A 25,792-nucleotide genomic window follows, 5' to 3' on the forward strand; every position below is an offset into this window, starting at 1 on the left:
CATTAAGCTCTATAGCCACTCTATTCCACATGCCTCTTACGACTGTCATCTTATCTGGCTCTGTTACATTTATGTTTGCCCTTTCTTTTCAAAATGCTTCCATATATATATATGCAGTAACCTTGTGAGAAAGGCCAGTTTTTTTTTTTCTGTTTAAAGATGAAAAACAATGGCAAAATGGAAGTTGGGAGTGTATGTGTAAAGCAGAGGCTTTGCCCATGCACACAGGCACTGGATTCTTTGTGATAAGTTTTTGCCACAGCCAGACCCACTGGGTGCATTAAAGGACTCTTGAACACTTCCCAGGATTTCTTGAGAATTATTTGCCCCTTTTTTAAGGGAGGAGTGGGGAAGGACTGTCTCACCTGTATTAGTTTTGTAGGATAGCTTAAACAAAGTACCACAACTGGGTGACTCAGAACAACAGAAATTATTTCCTCATGGTGAGAATTCTGAAATCAAGGTGACAGCAGGGCCATGCTCCTTCTGAAACCTGTAGGAGAGGAATCCCTCCCTGCGTTTTCCAGGCCCTGGTAGCCTCAGATGTTCTTTTCTTTGTGGCAGCATAACTCCAACCTTTATGTAATCTTCCTTTTGTGCATACCCATGTTTGTGTTCAAATTTCTCCTTGTTATAAGGACACCAGTTATATTGAATTACAACCTACCCTAGCGGCTTCAACTTAAGCTGACTACATTTGCAAAGACCCTATTTCCAAATAAGTTCACATTCTGAGATACTAGCGTATAGGACAACACTGTATCTTCTTTGGGGTTCACAATTCAACCCATAATACCATTCCTTGAAACTTCTGACTCATCACCTCATGTATAGTACCTGACCAAGCCTGCTTGCTAGTCATTATTCAACCCTGATCCCAACTAGCCCTGGAAGCTGACGTGGAAAGATATATTTAAAGAGGTGAGAGGGGCCCTGGAGACACTAATCAGGTGTCTGCACCTGACTGATCCCACAAAACATGACAGCAGAACTGGATCATAAAGGAGCCAGTTCTGAAGAAACGAGTTAGATGACCCACCTCTGAATAATGTCAGATACTATACTTCCAAGATAACAGTTCAACCTCATTTGGCACAAATTTGATTCAACACATTCAATTAATGTTATCAGTGATGACTTATATACAAGATGATTCAATATGTACACTGGCAACTGCCACAGTTGATGGCTGTGTTGCTTGACTTTCCTCTCTGCTGTTTCTTCTCGAACTTACTTTTGCAAAGCTTTCTCCTTTAATAAGTAGATTTGGTTCTCTTCCTCTTTCTAGTGACTTGGTTTGTGTTTAGCTTTCCTTCCAAATGGAGGCCAAAGATCAGCATGATGAAAAGAACCAAGTATCTGAGCTTAGTATAAAACAAAAGAAAATCTGACAAGGATGAAGTATACCTTTATTGGAGATGCAATAAAGAAAAGCCATGTATTAGACATTTAAAAATGAATGTATTGATGTATTAAAAAGCAAATCTCAGAATTTTTTATTATGAAAACATTTATCAAAAAAATTTAAAAAACTCTGAATACACATAAAAAGAAAATAAATGCAATCCAGTTTTCCTTCCATTATTCCAACACCAGCAATGAACATTTACTGTTTGGTATAAATGTTTGTTTTGATAAAATTGGTGTGGTCTATGTGGGTTTATAACCCAAGTTCACTCTTTTCCATGACATATTCTAAACATGTTCTCATGTCATTAAAGATTTTTCTACAGTATCATTTCATCTCACCGTTTTATAGTGGATATTATACTCTTGTGTAGTGATGTACTAAAAGAAATTTAATGAATTCCCCATGAAAGGACATTTGTACTTGTCTTCAAGTGCTGTGCATTATAATCAATGGTGCTAGGAACAGAGTGGAAGTTAATCTTTGCACAGATTCACACATGCTTATTGCTCAGCATAAAGTCACTAAAGTGAAATCAGTAGGTTAAACGTGTGTAATTGACAAACTGCTCTCTGGACAAGTTGGATAAACACACACTCCTGCCAGCAGTGCCTGAGGGCATGTTGCCTACCATGTTTGACAATATGATAGTAGTAGAATAAAATAAATCATTCCAATTTTCTACATTGAAAAGATGATATTTTTGTCCTTGCCTCATACACTCAAGACACTGTGTTCAATCTGCAGGACTGCAAACTTTTAAAAAATACTTCTGCTTGTGTGACCATTTGTGCCCCTTTTAATAGATCAAAGCAGTATATGTAAAGTGCATACAGATAAAGAAATAACACTGTTATGTGATTTCCAGTTGGCAAAACTGCCTATCCATCTGGAAAAAGAAAAGTTTCTCTTGAAGTTTTTTCTTTTTTTTCAAATTTGTTTTCCATTCATGTTTCTAATTTTTTTTAAGTTGCCTGTTTCCTTTACCAACTTTTTATTTACATGTGATTTTATATATATATAGGTGGTACTGGGGTTTGAATTCAGGGCCTTTTGCTTATAAGCAAGCACTCTACTACTTCAGCCACTCTGCCAGCCCTTTTTTAGTTGTATTTGGAATAGGGCCACACATTTTTACTCAGGCAGACCTGGACTGTGATCCTCCTATTTATGCTTCCTGCATAGCTGGGATGACAGGTGTGCAAACTTTCCCCCACTCAGCTATTGGTTAAGATGAGGTCTCTGACTTTTTGCTCAGCTGACCTTGAACCTCGATCCTCCCAATCTCTGCCTCTCAAGTAGCTGGGATTACAAGTGTGAGTCACTGTGCCTGCCCTGATTGTATTTCTTTATGGATAAGTGTCCTTCGTATTTTGAAATTTTGAATTCTTTAGTCTTTATAAATGATGTCAACACTTCTCCTCAGTTTCCATGCACGTCATTTAAATTTATTTGCTTTTTTTTGTTGTTTATTTGTTTGAGACAGGGTCTCACTATGTTGACCAGGCTGGCCTCCAACTCCTGCTTTTGTGATTCTACTGTCTCAGCCTCCCAAGTAACTAGGATTACAGGTGTGTGCCACCATGCCTGGCTTGTGGATTTTCTTTTAACACAGAGTTGTTAAAAAATGCTTTAGTCAACTTATCAGTCTCTTCTTTTATGGTTTATTTTCAATCAGTCTTAAAATTTCCTTTATAATTCTAAAATTACTTATATATATTTCTAGTTTTGTGTGATTGTGTTGTACTTTTCTGTCCTGAATTCATTTCAATATTACTTTTATATTGTTGTAGAATATGAAGTAGCAGTCTAGTGTTTCTTTTTTTCTAAACGGATAGCCATTTGTCCCAGCAGTCTACTCGTGCCATTGGAAATTAGATACTAGTATTATTTCTATATTGTCTATTATTTTGCCAGCACCATACTGTTTTAATTGCTGAAACTTTATCACATTAAAAAAAATACCTGAGAGTGAAATCTTATTTATTAGTTATGTCTTTTAAAATGTTCTTGGAAATGATACTTACACATAGCTTCATCTATCTTAAAATGTGAGGGGAAAAGCAAAAATGATTGTTTAAACACTGTAGTCCTGTGCTTCTCTGGAAAACTGGGTTTCTTCTCCCTTCACAAATAATGTTGATTATACAGCAAAACAGGGAAGCAGAATGGTAGGAGAAAGCTCACGACTTTGGAAATTGTTATAAGTTTGAAACCTTACTTTGTCATTTGTTAGCTGTGGGCAATTTAATTAACCTTCATGAGTCCCAGTGTTGCAATCAGTAAAAACAGGGACAATACTACTATGTCTCTCTCATAGAGCAATAAGATCAAATGAAAAAGTATTTGCTAACACAGAGACTGTCACTGCTATCAAAGGAGCTTAAGAAATGTCCATTTCCCTTGCCTTCTACTGGTCTAGGATCTATTGTTATAAAACATTTTTATATATACATCATCTCATTTTGACTCACAGGAGTCTTGACTCACTGGTGATCATATGGCTTTGTAGTATTGAATTACACGATGATTTAATACTATATGATGATACAATGGATATCAAATGATGAACTTAAAATATTGAATTTTTTCTGCTAAATAAATCACTAAAACCTTGGATGCATTAAGTATGAAATCATTTTAAACAATGACTTGGGATGGCAATATTTTTAACCTTTGAAAAACTTGGTATATGTAAATAAGAATATGGTACTGCCCAATTAACAACGTGTTTTAAGAGGCACACCTATTCTATAAAACAAAGCCAGTAAGTATATATGTTTGTAGTTTAACTTATTCATTCTCAATTGTATTAATAGCATTTGATTTCAATTATATTAAACATGATTTTTAATTGGAAAATTAGTAAGAAATCGATTTTCTTCTCAGACAAGTCACAGATTAAAACTGATATATCAATTATTTGTATTTATAACAACTATAGAGAAAATAAACATATAAAGCAGTTTAACATATAGTAATTAAGACTCTATGGAATTATTGACACTTAAAGTTTGAGTAAGTTACCTAATCTCTTTGAGCCTCAGTTTCTTATCTGTAGACTAGGAGTAACATTAGTGTCTACAAAATATATGGTTATGAGGGGAAAGAACTCTAGCAAAGCACTCAGCACAGTTAATTGTTCACTTGATAGTTATTTTTGTTGTTGCTGTTACTACTGCATAGTAATACCATGCAGCCCTTTTGGAAGGAAGGATTTGAAATAATTTAAAGAAATAATTGAGGTTTTCAAATAGTAAACTGATGACAAATATAACTGTATTCAATACAGATGAAAGTTTTTTTAAAATAATCATGCTTGTATACATTTAGAATGAGAGTGAAGATTGTTTAAAAAGTATTTGCACGGGCTGGGGATTGTAGCTCAGTGGTAGCTCTTGCCTATCATGTATAAAGCCCCGGGTTCAATTCTGAGCACTTAAAAAATGTATTTACAGATATATTACCACACAATGCTAGTAATAAGGTGAATGAAAAGCAAAGTTTCCACAAAATTATTACAAATATACCTCCATTCATTGATAACTGAGCACAGAGGGCAGAACTTTGGATCTTATGAAACTCTTACAGCAAAATTCTCTTTTGATTGACACATAAAAACCTGGTTTTATTTTGCACACAGATCTGTCTTTTAACATTTTCAGAAGCTGATATTGGGTTTCCTGGATACTTTCCAAGCTTTCCCTTCTTCATTTAAACTTTATGTGAGCAGATTTAGACTGAAAAAGAGAGGACTTTCTTCTCCTTGATTTCAAGGAGGAGATGTTCTAGAAACCTCAGGAGAATTTAGCAGATGCTGTGTAGTGAAGTCTGAGGTGTATATTTTTGGTACCCAGTAAATTCATGTTCAGAGAATCAGAACATGAAAATATACCTTAAAAAAGGTATATTTGTGGGATATTTGAAATCACCCAAACCTATAGCAGAAGTTACATGTTGGTTTTTGTTTCTTGCATATCTGCTTTGTGTCTTAAAACAACCTACAAAATTTCTTGGCTCCATGCATATGCTCTTCTGCTCTTAGTTAGAGAGAGAGGCTTTGCTCGTGTGGCTTGGAAAGGCTTTCTTTCTGATTGTTCTCAGAGTAGGTGAGGCACTACAATGTGAAGGTCAGAGAAGTCGTGACATCATGGATAGACTCATCAGCTCCTTACTTCACAGTGAGTTCAGAAGAGCATGATGCATGCAGTCCAGTAAGAGATGGTCATGATGTTCTGCTGCAGAACATTTGGGTTTCCCTCCAGGTGTAATCGGTATGGAGTGAGCCATTAGTCATCGCATTTTCTGGAACAGTCAGAGGAGAAAAAGTTTAGAGTGAAATTGAATACAGACCTATAATTCACTTTTCTCATTCTTAGCACAGGATCATGTTCTGCATCAAGTTTGTTCACCAAAAAGGCTTCCTATAGTCTGGTTCTTATGCTAAGGACTGTCTACAGAAGAATAAAATGAGAATGTATGATTTTCCAACCTTGGCTTAGTACTAGTTCTATCAGGAATGTGCAAGAATGCTCCGTGTAAATATTTCCTTTTAAACAATCTGATGGAGTAGGACATGGAGATGATGAAAGGTAATGTGCAGAGAGCTAAGGAGTCAAGGAAAGGGAAAGTGACTTGCGTAAACTACGGGTTTTGTGAGTGACTGGACCAGAAGGAAGGTAGTGTAAATCTTACCTAGGGAAACAAGTCATGGACCACTGATCTTCATATAGGAAAAATGACTTAGCTTACCACTGATTTGCAATATGGGGGACTGGAAAGAGATGAGCAGGATGAAGGTTCCCATGACACAGAGAGAAAGTAGATTTCTTAAGTGGAGACAGTCTAGAGACCAGGAACCTGGAATAGACAAAACAATACAAGTACTATAGCATTTGCTAATGTAGTGAAACCACCTGCAAATTCAAGCGCTAAGTAAATACAGTAGACATATTCCTCCTGTTTGAATACAAAAATCTATTGCTTTGAAGGTTAAAGAAGTCTTTGAATTCTGGTTCAAGGCTCAAGACCTGGATATCGGAAAGACAGATGTGTCACGAAAAACCACCCAGGGAAGAGGTTAGCTTGACTTTAAGCCAACATTCAGCATTATCAGATAAAAAATTGTTTTCATATCTGAAGGACTAACGAGATAACAGGAGTTCACACATTGGGGACTTGGAATTTAGGGTCTTTTATCATTTTCAACAAGGATTTCCAAAAAGTCTCTTCCTGATAAGTCACTGTTCAACCCCAGAGGTCTTTAGTCACTCTGTGTCAAGGAGGGCAGGGGTGAGACCTTCCACTCTGAAGACTTCCCTGTTTTCTCTCACTTTTTTAACTGGTTATTCCAGCTAAAATAACTGTTCTTGCTTTCACCATCTGGAGAGAATCTTTGCCAGCTGGGGTAGTCTTTTGGCAAACATTGGGGGAAGGAAAGAATGGGGTTGTTTGGGAAGAAGGCTTGAAATTCCTTTGTGTTATCTGTAAATAGAAAGTTCCACGTCATTTTCAATATTTAGGAGGCCAGAGGTTTCTCCACGCTCTTAACCTCAGTCACCACAGGCGGATATAAAAATCCCTTTGGGAGAGAAACTGGGTAGGCACAAAATAAAATTAGAACGCTCTTTCCCCTTGCTTTGCCCCTCCCTATTCTCCTCCCACTCCTCCTTCTCTTCACACCAAGGGACCTTTGGATCTGCACCCAGACTCCTCCCTGTACCTTAAGCCAGGTTGGCCTCTGCATTTGTAATTAACAGGTGTTGCTGGCCGTGGTTTCCTTCCTTGTCCTCACCTGGTCAGTGCGTGCCAGGAGGCTGGGGTATCTCTAGACTGGAGTTTCCTATTGATACCTCCTCCACCAAGCTCCCCTAAGGTGTGGTGTGTCACCCCATGCTGTGTTAGCTCTCAACTGTGTAATCTCTTAACCCGAGATTAGAAGCAAATTTCCCCTTGCAGGAGCGGGAGTTGGGAAGGTTGTTTTGGTCTTTGAGACTCTTTACCTTCCACCCGAAAGAAAGCAGAAAGTGTGCGCGGATTTGACCAGTGGAGAGCAGCCCGCAGCCTCTCTTACCTTCTCTGCCTCCAGCCTCCCCTTTCTCTTTCAGACCATGGGTCCCCACGGGTTCCTTTCAAGAAGAGGAACGCTTCCCTACTCTTGAGACACCAAACAGGCCAAATTAGAAACTGTCGTTGGCAATGAAAAAAATCTGTGGGATGATCCTGTCAGGAGTTCGGTTCCCTTCAGCAGCTGTGGGTATTCAGAGCAATAGATGGTGCGGCTTTTCTGGAGGTGACGACCAAGAATCCCAAGTTCTCTGCTTAGTCTTTCCCCTAAAGTGAATGGATTCCGGCCTCCATGCTTGTGACCTTGGAGTGCTGGGTCCCCTGCGTTCCGATCTGGGAATAACCAAACTAAACAGAGCGCAGGTGGCCCACACAGCCTTCCCAAAGTCGCAGCCACAGTTCAGACTCCTGCGGACGCGGGGAGCCAGCAGTTAGTTCATCCTGCTCCTCGCAGTCGTTAGTGTCTGTGGTTTTCCCCCCCTTTAATAGGCCGTGAAGTCAACAAACTCCCCACATGGTGGCTCCCTTTACTAAAGTTGAGTTGTGAATTGTGCAAGGAGTCTTGGAGATTTTCAAATATTTCTCCAGATTGAACTCATTTCGGAATTCGCGTGGGAGGAAAGAGGATTTTAATGGGGGCTCACCTTTGACGTGAAGCGTTGCGGAAGACAGGGAAGACACAGTAGGCAACAGCTTTGCGCGCTTCAGTGAGAAAGATGTCTCTGCTTGATTATCCGGTCCTGCTCACCGCGGGCTCTCCGTGTGCGAGCAGAGGCACAGCCGATCGCAGAACGCACACATGCAAACACTCCAACATAAACCAGCAAACCTGCATCGGAGACAAAAGGATACATCCTCGTGTAGATGTGGTTGGAAGCCTTATTCAAGTCAGCCAATCCAGAGCATGACTAGGAGGAAACGAAGAGAAAGAAGGCAGTTTTTGGTCACTGATGGCCAGGAATAAGCAAAACTTTGCCTTCTTGGAGGAAGTACTAAATCTCCCAGAAGAGCGGGAATGGCATTGAGAATGAGAAATATGTCTTGGAAATAGCATGCAGGATTAAATATAGCTTATTTAAATGTTAGATCCAAATCGTAATAACGGGAAACGGTCCCACTTAATTGTAACTTCCTTTAATTTTTGTGTAAGATTCAAATAATTAAAATGCACACTAATGGTTATTGATGACCCCATTTCCCTGTGAAAAGAAATAGACTTACTGAAGTAGAAATTTATGAATGTTCTTGAATTACTCAGAGACTTCGGGATGTGGTCTTTTCTTATTGCTTTCCTCTTCCCATGTCATTTCAGTTAAAAAGAAAAAAACAAAACAAAACAAAAAGCCCCACAACTATTCCCAAGGGAGGGATTCCGGTTAGAAACCTTCAGCAAGTGAACCTGTAGTGGGAATCCTCCTGTTTTCCCAGTCTGCCTGTTTTTTCCCAAACAGAATTCAACTTGTAAAGAAAGTGTAAAAACCATCTCTCTCACCCTTAAATTCTTGAATTTTCAATTCTTGTGGAAAACATGATGCCACAGTTTCAATTTTTAAAATCAGTAAGAGCCACAGAAAGTGTGAAGGCGTACAAAACAGGAAATCTAGAGGTCCAAACACCAGGACTAAGCAGAGACACACACACCTTCACTCACACTTAAGGCAGGGATCCAGAAGGTTCTCAGCATTGGGACCCATTCATGGACACTACACAGGGAATGTATCTGAACAGCGGGGTGATTTAGACAATGAATTGCCACATTAACAGCACCACTGCCAAAGCTTCAGATTTAGAGGCTCTGGTGAAAATTAAACCAGTGGCAATTTTCAACATTTGAGGCATCTGCGCCCAAACAGCTCAGCACCAAGGGCACTGGCCCAGCTCTGGACACAACCTAAGCTCTAATCAATCTATTCCTAGCCAGACTGTCAAGGACAGCCAGACTCATTAGAAATTTACTGAAAAATCCTCCAAGACTTTCCTTTAAAAACAAAACGACTTCCACATTTAATTGTCTATCTGAAAGAACATACGCAAGAAATTAGGAGATCTAAATTAAATTTATTAATAGGAGAGCTTGATGGTGCTTAATTCCAGAGACCAGAGCTCTCTCATGGGTAAGGTTTGATGAAAAAGTAAAGAGAAACAGTAGGGATACAGTTAAAAACATGACTTTTCCATCCTCCAAATTCTACAAATTCTTTACCTGTCCTTGAAGAACTGGGTGAAATTGAAAACCATCAAAATAATTGGACTTCTTAAAAATTAGGTTGTATGAGTGAAAGGTGTTTATGAGAAGTCGATGACTCCGGATTTTATCATCCTGCAGGACAGCACAGAATAGTTAATATGTTCCTTGAGGGACTAGGATGCTGACGTCTTTTACTGATACCCGATCATTACGTGACTGAAAAAAAAAAAAGGAAGTCATTTCATGAATAAAAATCGGAGCGCACAGTGCAACAAAATATTCTGTACTTAAAGGCAATAGGCAGATGTTGACACAGAGGACTCTCCTAAAACCATGTTCGGATAGATTTTTTTGCTAACTGCACATATAAATACGAGCAGAAGGCCGGTCACCTCTGTAACCACAGGCAGCAGCAGAAGAAGCCGCATCTCCAGACGCAGTCAGAGGGACCTCGGAGCGGAGAAGGCTCTACCGACTCTTGCAGCTGACTGACCCTGCAGTTCCCACAGAGGCCGGCTGCACGGCCAGCCCTCTCCTTTTCTTCTTTTCCCTCTTCTTTGACTTTCCCTTAATCTCGCTCCTTTCTCCCGGCGGATTTAAGGCCACTTTACTTCCCCCTCCCTTTAGCTCCTGCCTCCTCTTTCTGCTTGCTACATCTCTCTCCTCGCCCCTTTCTCCTGGTGTCTCGCTCCGCTCCCTCCGTGCGTCCACAAACTTTTGAACAGAATACTACCCTCAGCAAACAAGTCCTCCAGCTCCTTCTGCTCATCCCTGCTGCTTCTCCTTAGACTCCAACGCCAGATGGTGATGCCTCTCGGGTTGTGATTCCAGCGCAGAAACTCAAAGGAGCCCTTTGCCCGCGTCCTACTTGGCAGCAGAGCTTCTCCTAGCAGCGGTAAGAGTTGAATAGTAAAGGGGAATAATATCTTTCCAAACCAAACGAGTTACATGACTATGGATTTTTTTCCCCCTCTGCCATCGGAATCAGGGTAGGAGTTAGCTGTCCTTCTACCAGGTCTGGCTAGTTATTGGGCGCTGGGTATATGCATTCACATATATTTTTTTTCTCTAACTATAGCAAGCAAGAAGTGGCAGGGCGCGCGCCTGCTGTCGCTAAGTGGTATTCAACAGAGGCAACGGAGCTTCGCTCCCTCCCCCAGCTCCGGAGTTTCTTGAGGAAGGAGGGTGAAAGGCCAGGGGCGTTCTCACTGTTGTGTGCCCTTTTCCGTCCTGCGCAGAATGACCATGTGTAGCGGAGCGAGGTTGGCCCTGCTGGTCTATGGGATAATAATGCACAGCAGCGTTTACTGCTCACCTGCCGCCGCTGGTCTCCGGTTCCCCGGGATCAGGTAGGTGTTGGGCGCTCAGGCTGAGATGGGGCTTCTCTTCGCCGGACACCTCATGGTCGTTCTCCTGCAGTCCCCGGGAAATCGCCCTCTATGATTCCGGTGCACCTTCACCAGCCTTGGCTGGGCCCCGGGTCCCGATCCAAGCTAAGCAGGAGGACCCGGCAGGCTTCACGGACGGCTAGGCTCCCCACGTCCAACCCTACGGAGCCCAGGGACCCGGGTAGAGCGAGTGAGCTTCTGACCACTAGAGATACAGCCCCTCCCCCCAATCTGGTCCAAGGCGGGGTGCAGGGCAGGGCCCCCAGCTTGGCTTCTTTTACCTATTCTTGGGATAAGTTCAGAGAACTTCGGCTCCCAGAGCTGGGCCGAGGGTTGAACGGGAAGCTCCTTTAGACTTCGCTTTGTTACAGCTTGTTCTGGACTACTGGGGCGGGGTCTCCCTCTCTCTCCTCCGCCCTTCCTCTTCACCTCATTCTAATTCTTTTTCCTGAAGCGTTTTCTTTCAAGTAATCTGTGTTTCAACTGGAGTTTGAGTCCCAGACTGTCTTGGGGAGGGGGTGTTGGCCGGTTATGGTTAAGGAAAAGCGACTAGAGAGAGGAATAACAAGAATGAGACTGCGAGGGAGGGGGAGAAACGGATCCAAAGGAGAAAGAGAAAGCAAGCAGGCAGGCAGGACCGGGAGAACAGCCATGCCCACCCCAGGATGGAGAAACCCGGGCTTTTTTTCTTAATCTCTAGTTTCTAATCGTGCAGTGTTGCCCAGGTTCCCCATCGCAGCCCGAGTCCCCACGTCCCCCGGTGTGCGGGACAGTGGAAACGAGATGGGCAGCGCATCGTCGGCACTCGGTGGCGCTCCGGGCAGCGAGGAGCACGCGACCTGCGCGTAAAGCTGCTCCTCCAAGCCGCGCCCAAGAACGTTCGCCTTACGGGCCGCTGACCCTTGATTTGGCCGCAGAGATGGATTCTAAATTCTGTATTAGATTCCTGGCATCAGAGCATAGGGCAGGATAAAAAGTGGCTAGAAAGCTCAGGGCTGAAGCGCGTCGCCGAGGAAAGCCTGGGTGTGGGGCGTGCTGAGGGATGAGACTCTGGCCTCTCCAAGGCTGGAGGAAAGGCAAACGGAGTAACGAATTACCAACCCTGCCTAGAGAGTACCACTCGTCCAGGGCGCTTTCCTGATTCTTCCCAATGGCCCAAAGCGATGGGGCTTTGTTGTTTTAACCCATTTTCCCCCGTCTTGTATGAAGAATGGGTAGGTTAGGGCGACTGTAAGGTCTCCCGGCACTCGCTGAGTGTCAGTCCTGGGTTGACCTTTTCTCTGCGCTCTGCGGTTGAGATAGGATCCTGTTGCCCCGCCATCGCTAACGGATTAGTGTAGACTGCTTATTTACTGGATTTAAAAGCCCTTTTATTTCACCTCCTCCTATTTTCAAAGTTCCGTGTGCCTGGCACTTTTCTCGGGTGAGAGGCACCGGAGGGCACGGACACACCACAGAATGAGTCGTCAAACAGGCTAAGTTTAGGGACATCTATTATTCATGTTCCTGCCAGATTCTCTCCCGCCTAAAATAGAAGCTGGAGGTTCTCCGTGACCTACATCTGCGCGGGGAAGGGCTCCCCTGGGCTTAGAGGCTCGGGTGGGGGTGGCGGCCGCACTTGGCTACCGCACACCCTACCCACCCATCCCACTCATTCCGATCTGGGCCTCCCCTTTTGGACACTGGAGTTGGTCAGCGTCGCGCCTCCTAGGACTTTTCTTGTCCCCGCCCTTTACTACTTGGGGGAGGCTGGGACGCCCGGTGGGGAGAGGGGCGGTCCTTTTCAGTGACCAGGTATGCACCGTAAGCATAGGTTTTCTAGGGTTCGTTGAGGCCGCTATCCTGCTGGGAAACCCTTTATCCGCTAGAGGAGGGGTGGGCGAGCCGCCTAGCGGAGTAGGCATTTATTTCTGTTGGGTGTAGTCCCCTCCTCCTTACCTTTGCCCCACCCCCGTTCTGGAAGAAAGGACAATTCTCCGTGGGGGAATCTTTACGAAGATGGAAAATCAATGGAAGAGTCTTCCTTTGGGTCCTCAAAGAGCTGGGGAGGGATGTGACTGACCATCCCTCCTGTCTACTCCGCAGGCCGGAGGACGAGGCTTACGACGAGGACGGAAACCCGCTGCGGGACTTCTACGACGCGGAGCCGCCGGGTGCAGGGAGCCCCGCCTCCGCGCTGCATGACGCCTACGCTCTCTACTACCCTGCTGAGAGGAGGTACTACCTGCGGGAGGCCCGGGCCGCGCGCCCCGGGACTCGGTGGGGAGCGGGGAGGAAGGAGCAGGATGGTGGCCCACAGAGCAGGTTCATTTTCTTAAACGTCCTCAAGCCTCTTTTCTCTCTGCTGGATCCCACGAGGGCGACAGAAAATTAGTAGCGGGCGGATCTGAGTGGATCAAAGGGCCGCGTGGGGGACTCAAAGATCTGTGGGCTGAGGAGTGTCACTGAGTGTGCGCCTCAGCAGATGGGGAGCCAGACGCCACACCTGTCATCCCCGGAGGCCAGGACTCACACTGGACCCTAGCATTCACTCTTGGGAACTTTGCCGAGAGTTACTCCCAGGTCCTGGGCCGCTGCCCTTTACCCTCCTTCAAGGCTGAGGGTGCGCGATCCCAGCAGGGGGTGCTTGGCTGTCACTTGGGGGCCGAGGCAATGACCCTGGGCGCACACTTTGCCTCCCCGATAGAGATGTCGCCCACGGGATCCTTAACCAGGCCTACCGCAAAGTGTTGGACCAGCTGTCCGCCAGGAAGTACCTGCAGTCCCTCGTGGCCAAGGGTGTGGGGTAAGAGTTTGCGAAAGAGTTAACCCGCGCGGGCTGGCGTGCGCGCACGGGGTGGGTGACTGTGCGGAGCGCGCCCGGGGCGGGCGGGGCGGCTTCTGCGTCTGTGCGTGCACGTGTGGCTGATGGTGCGTCTGCGCTCCCGGCTCTGGGGGTACCTGCTACCAGCCTCTGGAGATTTCGAAATGGCACGTTAAATTTGCCCCAAGAGCTGGAGACCCGGTGAGACGGAAAGGCGGGGAGGAAAACCAGGGATTTTGATCCGTTTGAATGAAAAGAAAAGAGAAACCAAACAAACCCCTCCTAGTCATTAAGACCCTTCAACGTTCGCGGGAGGATTTGCTATAATTTCATTTAAACATGGCATTTTTGAGGGGAGGAGCATTGCATTTACTATAAATTCAAATCGAAGTAAACAAATCACTGAATTTGGACAATTAGGGAAACAAACAGTTTTTGCTCACGCCAGACAAACACAGAGCTTAGGACTTGCGTGAAGCCAATCTCAGCAGAAGGCAACATTTTAATAAAGCCCACAGGAAAACAGATTACATTTCGCCATGAATAATTCATGCGCTGAAAATATTGCCTATAGCCTGTCGACTTACATTATTATCACGTTTTTCAAGTTAGCGTGCGAAAGAAGTACTCGTGTTTGATTAGGAAAGCCGGATCGATGTAAACTCCATGACAGCAGCCAACGTGGCATTTAGGGCCCCTTGGTCATTTTCTTTGTATCTAGGGGGTGAAAGGTACAGTGAGGACCGTAGCGCAAACGCACGGATGGTTAAATATTTTCCGGGATCTTCTTCTGTAGGACTTAGTGGCAGGAAGTCCTGGGTGAGGGGGGAGGAGCGGAGGGGTCTCTGTCCAGACTTCCCCACGGTCGCCTCCTAGTAGAGGAAGGCGGCTAGCAAGCAGGGCGAACCTCGTGCGCCCCCGGAAGGCGCCCGCGTGGGGTGGGGCCCGCCTGCTCCCCACAGCTATTGAATCTGTGTTTCCCACCTCACCCCATCACCCTCTTCTCGACTCCTTCCCTTTCCTTTCCTCCTACCTCCACGACCCCTTTCCTTGCAGTGGGAGCCTAGGTGGAGGCGCGGAGGACGACTCAGAGCCACTCTCCAAACGCCACTCGGACGGAATCTTCACAGACAGCTACAGCCGCTACCGGAAACAAATGGCTGTCAAGAAATACTTGGCGGCAGTCCTAGGGAAAAGGTATAAACAAAGGGTTAAAAACAAAGGACGCCGAATAGCGTATTTGTAGCGATGAGTTAACAGCTACCCTGTGTATAACCCTGACACAATGAAAAGTCGTTTTCCAAACTGACTGAACAGTCATCGCTCATGTGTTCTATCAAACATGTATTTATGTATGAAGTAAAGCCATTAAATGAATATTTTGATAATAATATTGTTTTTCTTTTTACAAAGCACTAGAGAATGCACAGATATACTTTGTGGACCAATTATTGATATATTATAAATATATATATTAAGAATATATATAAGTATAATAGAGAGCAATTCATACAAAGCGTGCATAAGGATTGAAAATTCACCTGAGCTGTTTATGTTTTTATATAAAGTAAATAGAAAATAGACAATCATTGTTTTGCATATTACTCCTATTTTTGTAAACTGGAATTAAAAGGATAGTATTTTTATCCACAACAGGCCTGAAGATATTAATATTGACCATTTGCTACTGTACATAAACAATGATGTCCTGCTCCAGGGAGATTTAGAAATAATGATTTGGAGAATTGCTGGAGGGCATTCTTTCCCAGTGAGTCTCTGGGGCAGGCTGCTTGAGTCCCAGCCTAACTATCTCAGTGGGCATTGTCCCAGTGGCTGGGTGGCAGTTCCAATACTTTCGCTTCCTTTGATTCTATTTTTATGTGTATTTGTCTCTCTTCAGACTCTCAGCCCAGAAGGAAATTCTAATAAAACAACAGCTCCATCCAAATTGTGCTTCTCCCCAGAATTCACTCATGCCACTCCCTGGGAGAAGAGTTGAGGGACTGTACAGAGAAGAGGGGCTTGGGAGGGGAAGCTCTCTTGTCTGTACTTCCCCATTCACCAGGGAACCTGATATCCCAAGGCTAGGGCAATTGGAACAAAGTAAAGGAAATAGTGATATATTGGAAGAGGCAGAGCATAAGGCAGTAGAAGGACCCTGCAGAGGGACTGGATTGAGGCTGCCCCAGGTCTGGGAAGCTGGTGGCAAGTCCAGTTGCACCGCAGGTCCGCTGCCTGACCTATTTTGGGCGCTGGGTATTGGAAATGGATGCAAAGTACAATGTGTTTTTCTCCAGTGCTGTCCATGCTTCTCATCTTGTGAAATGGCCAGGATCCTCCCTTTTGAACCCTGCTCTGTAGAAGCCACCCTTTTTCCTTTGTGGTTTTTCTTCTTGCACTGTTTAAGTACTGTTGACCTTTCTTTTTTTCATTCACTTCTCTTAAACTTGTGAATGATTCTCATTTTTTTTGATTGTTTGATGCAAGCAGTTATTGTAAAGTTTAGGAACCCCTGTATAGCTACCACTAAGTAATTATGCACTAAATATGAACCTTTTGTTTCTTGTTTATTGAGTTTGTAGGTAAAATGTATTTTTCTACATTATGGCTTATTGCTTAGTAAAATTTATTTCATAAAACCAATCTTTGTCATATTAGAATGTGTAGTGTTCACATGTTGCTCAGTTTGACTAACTGATAAATCATTTAAACCTCATCTTCTTATGTATGAGTACTATCTTATATCTGTGGTCAAGAGTGAGGTAAGCAAACTCCCACAACCCACCCTTGTATTCTTTCTTAGCTAAAGAAAGCATGTCTGTTTCCTGTCAATTTCTTGAACATATACAGTAATCTTTATAAACAAAAGAACCTTCACCCAGCAACCAGATCAAGCAGCAACGGATAAACCAAGCCAATTTTCAGGCACAAATTTTTGGAAAAAATAATAAGAAAAAAATTAAGCATTAGTTTGTAAAGTTTAAAGGACCTTTCCTTTTTCTTTACGGATTTGATCAGTATGAAGTCATACATCAAAGAAAACAGAATTGTATTTGCATTCCCAGGCAGGATGGATGCTGCCAGGAGATCACATTGCAAACAGTGAAAACAGGCACTCGATCTATGCCTGTGTCCTGCTACAGGATCAATCTTTCTTTAAGTCTGCAGTCTCCTCAGGCAATGTGACACGGGATGCAGTTTGCAGCTTTAGTGCCTTTCTTCGCCTTTTAAATCGCCACGAATCACTGATGGCTATTTAGTGGCCCTACAATGCTGCAACACATCAGCTTGCATTTTAGTCTTAATTATTTGTTTCTTGGATAATGGGCAGAATTTTCTGTATTTGTGTCAGCTGTTAGTGGTGAAATAGGGCTCTAGTTATCCTTTTATTTATGAAGTCTAATTTAGTGTGCCCGTGGCTAGTTGCAAGCATTTTACAGTGATCACCCAGTTAAATCTTTTGTATACTTTTTAGAAATGCCAAGAGCCTTACCAAACTGGAGCAAATTTATGATATAGTGATAATTTAGGTAGATGTTAGTCTTGAAGCTCTTATTTTGTGTGCAACTGATTATAAAAAAAATCTTAACCAAGTATTATTACACACATGATATCTATAACTAGGACTTTGATAACTGTTATATAAAGTGTGTAAAATTTGTATGAATAAATTTTTGTAAACAATGCAACTTGGTCTAATGTTTGGAGAAAAAAAGACATTCAGGAAATAACTACTTTAAAATCTTTTAAAGTATTATATTTCTTTAGCAACCGTAAGAGTTTTCATGTCTGGAATATATATCTATCTAAACATCCATGTATTTTCATAAGCTGTATTCTGATATCTGCTTGATGGGTTACTGGATTCCACTAAAAATTTGTAGTAGCTGCTCAGATGGAGATGCCTAAGAAGATATTCAGCTCATACATAGGTGTGGATGTTGCAACCTTTATAAGACACACACTTTAGATTAATTTCCACCCCCTACCCCAGTGCATTTGTACCTTGCTTAGTATTCAGAAAGTTACTGGGCAGTGGTGGCAAATCATAGTGGAGTAGTAGTTACACTTCTAAAATAGCTATCTAACATTGTTCTTTTATAAGTAACTCTGTACAAACTGGATCTTGATAAAAAATTTTGTAAACCAATGACATAAACACTCAATTTGGGAGGCTTTAGAATGTGTTTGGACATATACAAAGTTATCTCTCATTAAAATGTTTTGGGTAGGAGGAGCAAGAATGTAATTAAGAGTAAGCAAATACCTTTAAAAGAAAATGTACTTTGAAGCCTAGGACAAAATATGAAAAGTCATTTGTGGATCATTTATTAGTTCATAGTGGTAAGTTTTAAAGCAAAGCCGTCATGTGAATTTCCCCAGTGGTATGTTCTTTGGAGTCCTTGTCTAGTTCTGGGTTAAAAAATGTTGTAATGAAAATCACTTAATAAGTCATACCATTTAATTCAAAAATGCCAGCTTTTTACCCTAAAAGCAAATGTACTCAATAAATAAATCAATAGATATGTCACAATAGTATTAAAAGACCAGCAAGAGTTCAAAATATTAGTTTTAGAGCTTAGCTTAGTATTTGAGGCCCATAATTAGATAAGGAGCCCACAATCTATAAATTTCATTTGTTGTAAATTAAAAAAATGAATATAGAAAAGTTCACATTTACATCAGACTATTGGATGAGGAGAATTTCTTTTCCATTTTAACCTGCCTCTCACATCAATTTATAGTGTGATGTGATAAATGGAGAAATGAAGAAGGATAGTTTATTTGGTTAAGGGCTAATGACTTGTCAAGAAAATAAAGATTAGTCCCAGACTTGACTGACATGAGGTGAAGTTCACATATATAATAATGTGCTCGATTTTCAAATATAGCTATAAATCAAATATGGCAGTCTTTAGAAATACTTGAGGTAGTTGGGTACTCAAGAAGCCATAATATGTGCTTTATTGCTGTTAGGGCTGGGAACACACATTGATCCAAAATAATGCATATTTATCGAACACCTGAAGTGGGCCAGGTACTATGGCTCAGAGAGCATGGTTAACATCTGGGAGGAAAGTAGTATTTTTCCTAAGAGTGTTTTCTGTAACAGAATCATCTTAGGGCTCCACCAGAACCACTGAATCTGCATTTTAAAGAAACCCCCTACAGTAATGTGCACTAAAGTCTGAGCCCACCTAGAGTTATAATTTATAATTTGGTGCAATATGCAGATAACATATGTATGTTGGGGCGAGAGTTTTTCAAATGAAATATGCAGCAGGTCATGCTCCCTGTACACAGTAATAAATTCCCCAAGAATACTCTCAGAATAGACATTAAGTTTATTTACAATATTTAGTTTAAATCACTAAGACTACTAGTGTTATTTTATTTGTACATTCTGATTGGCATTCTCTGTTAAAGGCACTTCCAGGAGAGATCCTTTAAGTGGAGTCTAAAACAGTCATAGGAGTAGGAAGTCAGGGCTACACTGGAGAAAGCCTGTGCAGCTAGCTGGCATTAATTCTGGGAACCAAGAAGTCAACTTTCAATTGCATTATATCCCAATTTGGATTTAATGGATCTCCCCACTCCTACCCCAAGCATTTACAAGATGATTTCATTTGGATGCCCCTCTTTTACCTCAAACTCAATCCTACTGTTTGCACCTCTACAAGATTAGGAACCAAGGTCAAGTTGGTCTTCTTCTCTTTCATTGCCATCTTTGAAGAAGAATGATGCCTGCTCTCCTTGCTACTGGCCCTTGTCTTACCAGTGGGTTCTTACTTTGGTTTGTGGCTGGTCATTCTGGCCTAGTCCATTAGCTTCTTAGTGTCATATCCCTTTGAAGAAATGTTCTAAAATAGCTTCCACTGTCACAGGGTTCAGGTTCTTCAGTTGTCTATCTTACCTCTCTGTTCTCTAACACAATATTTTTGTCTTTGGAAGGACGGGTTCTTACCAGTCTTTGAAATGTGAATGCTCCTTTTCCACTTCCAATAATCTCTTCATGCTTGGAATGTCTTCTCTGTTTACCCAATATCAATATTCTACAAGGTCCAACAACTAAGCTGTTCTTTTTTGACAATCTTTTTCAGCCTCTCAAAGTTGGTTGTCATCTTCACTCCCCTGCCATCTACCCCTGGACTATTTTCTTGTGACCCTTTACTCTCTGTATTGGCTCTTCTGTTTTTCAGTTTCACACTGTTCTGCGCTACTCTTTAATCGTTTCATAATTGCATGGTTTGTCCCCAGCTAGATGACCTCTTGGAGGACATGGATGATATATCATACTTTGATGCTCAATACACTTCTGGGAATGTTAGAAATGTCTTTCTTGAGTGAATAAATTAACCAGAAGACTTGCAGAATTCTCCATGACATTTCCTTCATATTCTAATAGGACAGCTGCAAAGTATTTATAGGAAATTAACTTATTAATTAGGTATTCATATGAATCGAACTCAGTCTCCCTTTAGAAATAGCTATATAGAAAAAAATGGCAAATTAATTAGGTATGTTTCTGCCATAGGATAAAATGAACTTTAAATTCACACGTAGACAAAAGGGTGCAGACTTGAGCCACAGAAGCTCTTATTTTTCATTCTGGTAAAGAAAAGAAGGATGGTATTTTCAAACTAAAGAGAATTTACCTTATGCCTCAAGACAGTAATACCTTTTCCTAGAATAAAGGAAAAGGGATATCTTGAGACACAGACTGGGAACCAGTCTGTCCTCTAAGTGATAATTAATAGAGCAGTTATATCTACAGCTGCCAAAGAAACTTCACCCATCGACTGAGATGTAATTTGAAACATGGGTTGGTAGACAGGAAAAAGGACATAATAGAAATATGTCCACATATAGTTACATATACATATATGTAATAAATAAATATAAATAAATAATATGAATACATATATTTAACACTTTAGCATTATGGTAGGTGACAATGTCATTTGGTTAAAGTTAATTTTCTTCTTAGCAATGTCTTTGCTATATGTTACAAAATCCTAATTCAGGGAGAAATATAAAGCACAAAGAAAAACTGTGATTGTATTCATGCACATTTCCTTCTCTCTCTCTCTTTCCCCCAGGCTGGCCTCAAAGTCTTGATCCTCCACCTTAGCCTACTGAGTGCTGGAATTACAGACGTGTGCCTTTCATTTCTTTTAATTACCCTGAGTTTTGCTTAGTTAATTACACCCCTGGAATGCCAGGCATGGATTTTATGGGGATACTACTCCACTTCTGGGTGTAACTAATCAGGATAATTGTATCCTCTGGCCATAGGTCATTGCTTGGTCTGTGACCCATTTTAGGAAAGAGGGATTACGGAGGAATTATTTTTTTTTCTGAAAGTTTCCAAGAAAAATGTTCATTTTTTCTTTCTGAATGGTATGGTATATAATGCAGCACACCATATAAGAAGCCAGCCTCACAGTGGCACTGACACCATGGAGACACAGAACGAGTGACAAGAAAGGACATGTCCCCGAGAACACCGAGCCCCTGAATCAAACCAACCCTGAGGACAGTCGACTATTCACTTCCTCTGCTAACATTTTACTTAACATTTCAATATTTAAATACTGCACAACACCAAGAAGTGTACCCTAGCAACTGTGTTTAACTAGATTCAGACTAGGGAAAGAAATACCCTTTCAGAGTTGATGTCTTTTGCAATTGTCTATACTACTTTGAACCACTAGTGAGTGCTTTAGAAGGACTCTACACTGAAACTTATTGTTTGTTTTTGAGACAGAGTCTCATGCTGTAGCTCAGGTTGGCCTAGAACTCGTGATCCTCCTGTCTCAGACTCTCAATTGTGAGAATTACAGGCATGTACCACCATGTGCAGCTGAAACTTTAAAACAAATTCTTTTCTCTGAGTACAAACTACTGCCATCTGCCATGGCTGCCGTTCCCTAACACCCACAAAACCTGTGTTAAAACTCAACAGAGGCTCCAATCTACCCACACCTACCCTCTCTGTTCCTTTGTCCCTTCCTGTTTTCCCCAACCATCTGGAACCAGTTTCATGACCCTCCCTAGGTTCCTTCTTGCTTTCTTTCCCTGACCATTTTTGTACCCTCACTTTTGCACTCCTCAAACTTGGGTTAACCCAATTCATGTTTCCTCCCCATTGCTGAGGGATCTTGGGAAATGAATCTGTTTTGATACCACTGCATGTAAATTTATGATTTCTTATTTCTGTGGGACCTTTAACACACTCTCTTCTAACTGGCCCTGTTTCCATATCCTATACTGTTCTCCTCACTCTTCAGGATCCCCAGCCCATCCAGCCTCTCAAACTTCACTGTCTGTATTCTGCAACAAACAAAAACAAAGCAGAACTCCCTCGGTTTCTTTCCCTCCTCTGCCACATGCTTTTTCACTTCAAATTCCCATCTCAATTTCCTGCCGTCTGTATTTCCTCTAACACTTTATTGAGATTTCTTTGTATTCAATTGTCTCATACTTGCCAAATCCAATTATCTTCCCAGTTCCATGCTATGTCATCTCTTTATAGCATTTCCTTCATTCCTAGAACTTTATTTGCACTTGGTTCCTAGGACTTGATTTTCCTAAATTCTTTTCTTCCCTCAGATGTTCCCACCTCTTCTTTTTTAGTCTTTTCTAGTGCCTCGTCTTCTTTCGTTTATGTGGCTGGCCTCAGGTTCTTTCCTCCCTCCCTTCTTCTAAGACTATGCTTTCTTTCACCTTGGATGATCTCATTTACTGTGGTCTGCAGGGCTGCTAGTTTCCAATCCTACAGTCCTTATGAGAGAGTTCAAAAGCCTGACTGACACATCCATCTGGATGTACAGTGGGCACCTCACACTCAGTGTGTTCCCAAATGAAATCATTTCCCACATTTATTCCCCTCACTGTTATTCGCATCACTTTTCATCACATTACCCAAACTCCTTATTTCAGGGGATTCTCCCCTTCTTCCTCTTTACTCCATTCACTTAATCGCTCATCTCAGGATTTTTCAGTCCTATTTCTGCCTACTTCCACATTCACAAAATCTTTTTTGGCTGCTTTTACAATAGGTTCACCCCACTTTGACTCTAGCTATTCGCTCCTACTCAGTCTCCTCTGCCTCCACGATGATTCGCCTAAAATAAGACTCGGGCATGTTACTTCTATATACTGACTTGAAAAATTTTTTTATGGTTTCCTGTGGTCCAGTGAATGGAGCCCAAAGTCTTTAGCATGTTTTAAAATAATTTCTGTTTTTATCTATTACCTTCTATTTGTGATGGCATCTCTGCAGAATGTTCTTCTTTTCTTTCTTTCCTAGTGAAATGCCTGTAATCTTTAAAGGAAGGACTAGCTTTTTTCTGTTTTCATGATGCATTTGTTTCATACTACTAGTTTAATATTTAGTTGCGTATGTGTTTTTTGCTGATGAGGATCATAATTATTCAGTTTCCTGTTGTTAGGGCCTGTGGTTTCTGACTCATAATGGGCACTCATTCATTATTTGTTGAATTAAAATTAATTCCATGGAAGTTGGTGAAGAGTTATTCTCCATACAAACCATAGGAAAATGTAATTTAAGATATAACATAAAGGCTATTGATTAGCTATTACGAAGGATTTAAGCAGCAACAAATACCTGTTGAGTAAAGGAGACAAAACTCACTCCCTTAAATACCCAAAGGGTTGTGTGCTGAGGTTATCTGAGTGTTGAAGGACTGTTTTCCTTTTCATTTTTCTCATCTCTTTTGAGCAGGTGATAAATATGCACTCAGGTGAAAGGTGGGAACAATAACATAGAACTTGCTCATAGTAGTTACTCTCTAGGTAGTTTCCTTTCAACATACTCTTCTGTTCTCATCTTTCACCGATCTGGACTGTCATCAAGATATAGTGTCATCTTTCTAGACTGATTAAATTAGTTTGTTTTGTAAGAAAAAATAGACCATGAACATAAAACTCAAATTCCTTGGAGTTGTTTAAAGACCCAATAACCCTTCGCACTGACTGGAGTGTTTCAGAAATCTAAGCTATAGTAAAAAGTTTAAAAAAAAAGGCCTTCAAGCAATAGACATTTCTTGAGTGGCTGGGAATTTTCCATCTCATTTGTGGGTGCAGATGTTCTTGGATGAAACCCTGCTAAGATCTCTTCTGGCTATTCTACTCTGAGTGTAAATAGGGTTCATCAGAGAAAGGCAGTCTGACTTATTTACTGTAGTAGACTTTCTGGAAGCCAGATGCTTGGTCTTATAGTGAGCTGGGGAAATAAATGATACTCTTAGCCTTAATGAGGTGGATGCTATCTTAGGGGATTGTGATTTTGCACGGGGCACATTTTGCTCACACAATTTCATAAGTATATAAGGAACTGATGATCCTGTTTACAGATTCTGTCTTCTGATCATGAGATTATTTATTTTGCTTCAATTAGAGGGAAGAAAAAACAAAAATGTGAGCCAGTTCATTTTGCTAATTGCCAAGCATTCTGGTGGAAGTTCTGGAAAAAGGACATTGGAATTGCCAAAGCAGAGCCCCTGAATTTTCCACAAATTAATCAGTGTATGCTCTGCTACATTATCATTAGTAATTCTGTCTCTTCTTACTGGGATCTTTGAGATGCTTTAAGGAAGGCACCCTCTTTTTTTTGTTTTTTGAGGTTTACATTAGTCTGTCTTAATGAGTAGGTTATGCCTCTGACATTATCTCTAAGGGGCCTCTAATATGGGGCAAAATGCAAACATTCTTATAAAGCAAGGTTTTTTCTGATTATGCCTTGAAACAAATAGTTTTAGTCATTCTCAGCAAATTATCTCTGTATAGAGTACAGTCATTAGTTTTAATTTTGATTGTTTTGGTTGTTTTAGAGATAGAGTCTCACTAACTTTGCCCAGGTTGGCCTTGATCTTGGGATCCTCCTGCCTCTGCCTCTGAGTAGTTGGGATTAGAGGTGTGAGACCAAAGTCCTTTAGACTGAAGTTTTCCTTTTCATCTGCATTGTCTAAACTCTAGTGGCAACTTGATTGCCCAACTGTTGCGAAGACTCTGAAGTCTCTGAAAATATTCTTCTTTCTATTTCTTTTAGAAGGTCCTGAAATCTTTCAGAGAACCAAGCTTGAAGCTTGGTGAAAATGGGCATCGTTCACCTACATGTTCTAGAAGTTTCCATCACTATAATAAACACAAAGGATCAGCTTTTAGCAAAAGATATCAGAAGACACTAGACTGGAGGGAATTTGATGGGCATGGCTTTCCAGATCTCCCGGTTGCTCAGGGGAGATGGGTTTGGGAGGGTGGCAGTGGTATTTACCTGCCTAGGGGTAAATCCTGTCAGGTATGGAGAAACCCAAACTAGGGGATTTCTGATCTCTTTTACTTCCATCTACAATGCCTTAAATCCCCAGCTTAATTACTTTATGTGGTTACAAAATCTTCATTTAGCAAGCCACCTGTGTCTAACCTCCTGACATATTTTCTTATTTTACAACCTTTGCTCCATGGTGTGCAGACTATTTGATAATGATTGGATATTGCCATTTTCCAGTCCCATGGAATGATCTACTTAAGTGTGTGAATAGACATGATCAATTCTGGGAAAGACAACCTACATAATTTGTAAAACCCAGTACAAAATGAAAACGAGGGGCCTTTTTTTCCAAAAATTACTAAGAATTTCCAGAAGCTAGTACAGTGGCTCAAGTGGTAGAGCATTTGCCTAGCAAGCAAGGCAAATGAGGTCCTGAGTTCAAACTCCAATACTCCCAAAAAAATTTCTAAATAGCAACAGCAGAGCATTAAACCAAGTGTGGAATTTTTCTGAGCACGGGATACAGCCAAACCTCATCTTTATTTGTTCTTGGATGCCCTGTCCTCAGTGTGTGTGTGTGATGTCTTTGACCCGCTCATGATTTTATTGTCAATTCCTGCTGCAGTAGAGGAGAACAAAGCTT

At 41.7% G+C, this 25,792-nt stretch overlaps 1 protein-coding gene and 1 long non-coding RNA gene across 5 annotated transcripts; one reads left to right on the forward strand and one right to left on the reverse strand.

Moving 5' to 3' along the window:
• Positions 1–1,422: 1,422 nt before the first annotated feature.
• LOC141422505 (uncharacterized) lies at positions 1,423–13,181 on the reverse strand. 3 transcript variants are annotated; one of them, XR_012447115.1, is made up of 8 exons: positions 12,989–13,181; positions 11,332–11,599; positions 10,978–11,210; positions 10,396–10,548; positions 9,678–9,794; positions 8,119–8,303; positions 6,161–6,268; positions 1,423–5,713 (listed from the first exon to the last, which is right to left on the reverse strand). It is a non-coding gene; the product is annotated as an uncharacterized lncRNA (long non-coding RNA). The 3 variants fall into 3 exon arrangements; XR_012447113.1 differs by having other exon boundaries at positions 9,678–9,878; XR_012447114.1 differs by lacking the exon at positions 11,332–11,599 and having other exon boundaries at positions 9,678–9,878.
• Adcyap1 (adenylate cyclase activating polypeptide 1) lies at positions 10,428–20,445 on the forward strand. 2 transcript variants are annotated; one of them, XM_074070212.1, is made up of 5 exons: positions 10,428–10,557; positions 10,901–11,011; positions 13,136–13,267; positions 13,737–13,835; positions 14,910–20,445. In XM_074070212.1, the coding sequence occupies exons 2-5, from the start codon at positions 10,902–10,904 to the stop codon at positions 15,097–15,099; spliced, it is 531 nt and encodes a 176-aa protein (XP_073926313.1). In that variant the 5' UTR covers positions 10,428–10,557; position 10,901; the 3' UTR covers positions 15,100–20,445. The 2 variants fall into 2 exon arrangements, with proteins under 2 accessions (XP_073926313.1, XP_020041786.1); XM_020186197.2 differs by lacking the exon at positions 10,428–10,557 and having other exon boundaries at positions 10,737–11,011.
• Positions 20,446–25,792: the final 5,347 nt, after the last annotated feature.

This window comes from Castor canadensis, chromosome 4 (assembly GCF_047511655.1).
Source record: "Castor canadensis chromosome 4, mCasCan1.hap1v2, whole genome shotgun sequence".
NCBI classification, from domain to species: Eukaryota; Metazoa; Chordata; class Mammalia; order Rodentia; family Castoridae; genus Castor; species Castor canadensis.

Bases quoted from the DNA above. Each gene is read 5' to 3' on its own strand.
- Adcyap1 (XM_074070212.1), top strand. From the start codon at position 10,902: ATGACCATGTGTAGCGGAGCGAGGTTGGCCCTGCTGGTCTATGGGATA. The intron at 11,012-13,135 runs GTAGGTGTTGGG...TCTACTCCGCAG, and splicing joins CTCCGGTTCCCCGGGATCAG to GCCGGAGGACGAGGCTTACG. The intron at 13,836-14,909 runs GTAAGAGTTTGC...CTTTCCTTGCAG, and splicing joins CTCGTGGCCAAGGGTGTGGG to TGGGAGCCTAGGTGGAGGCG.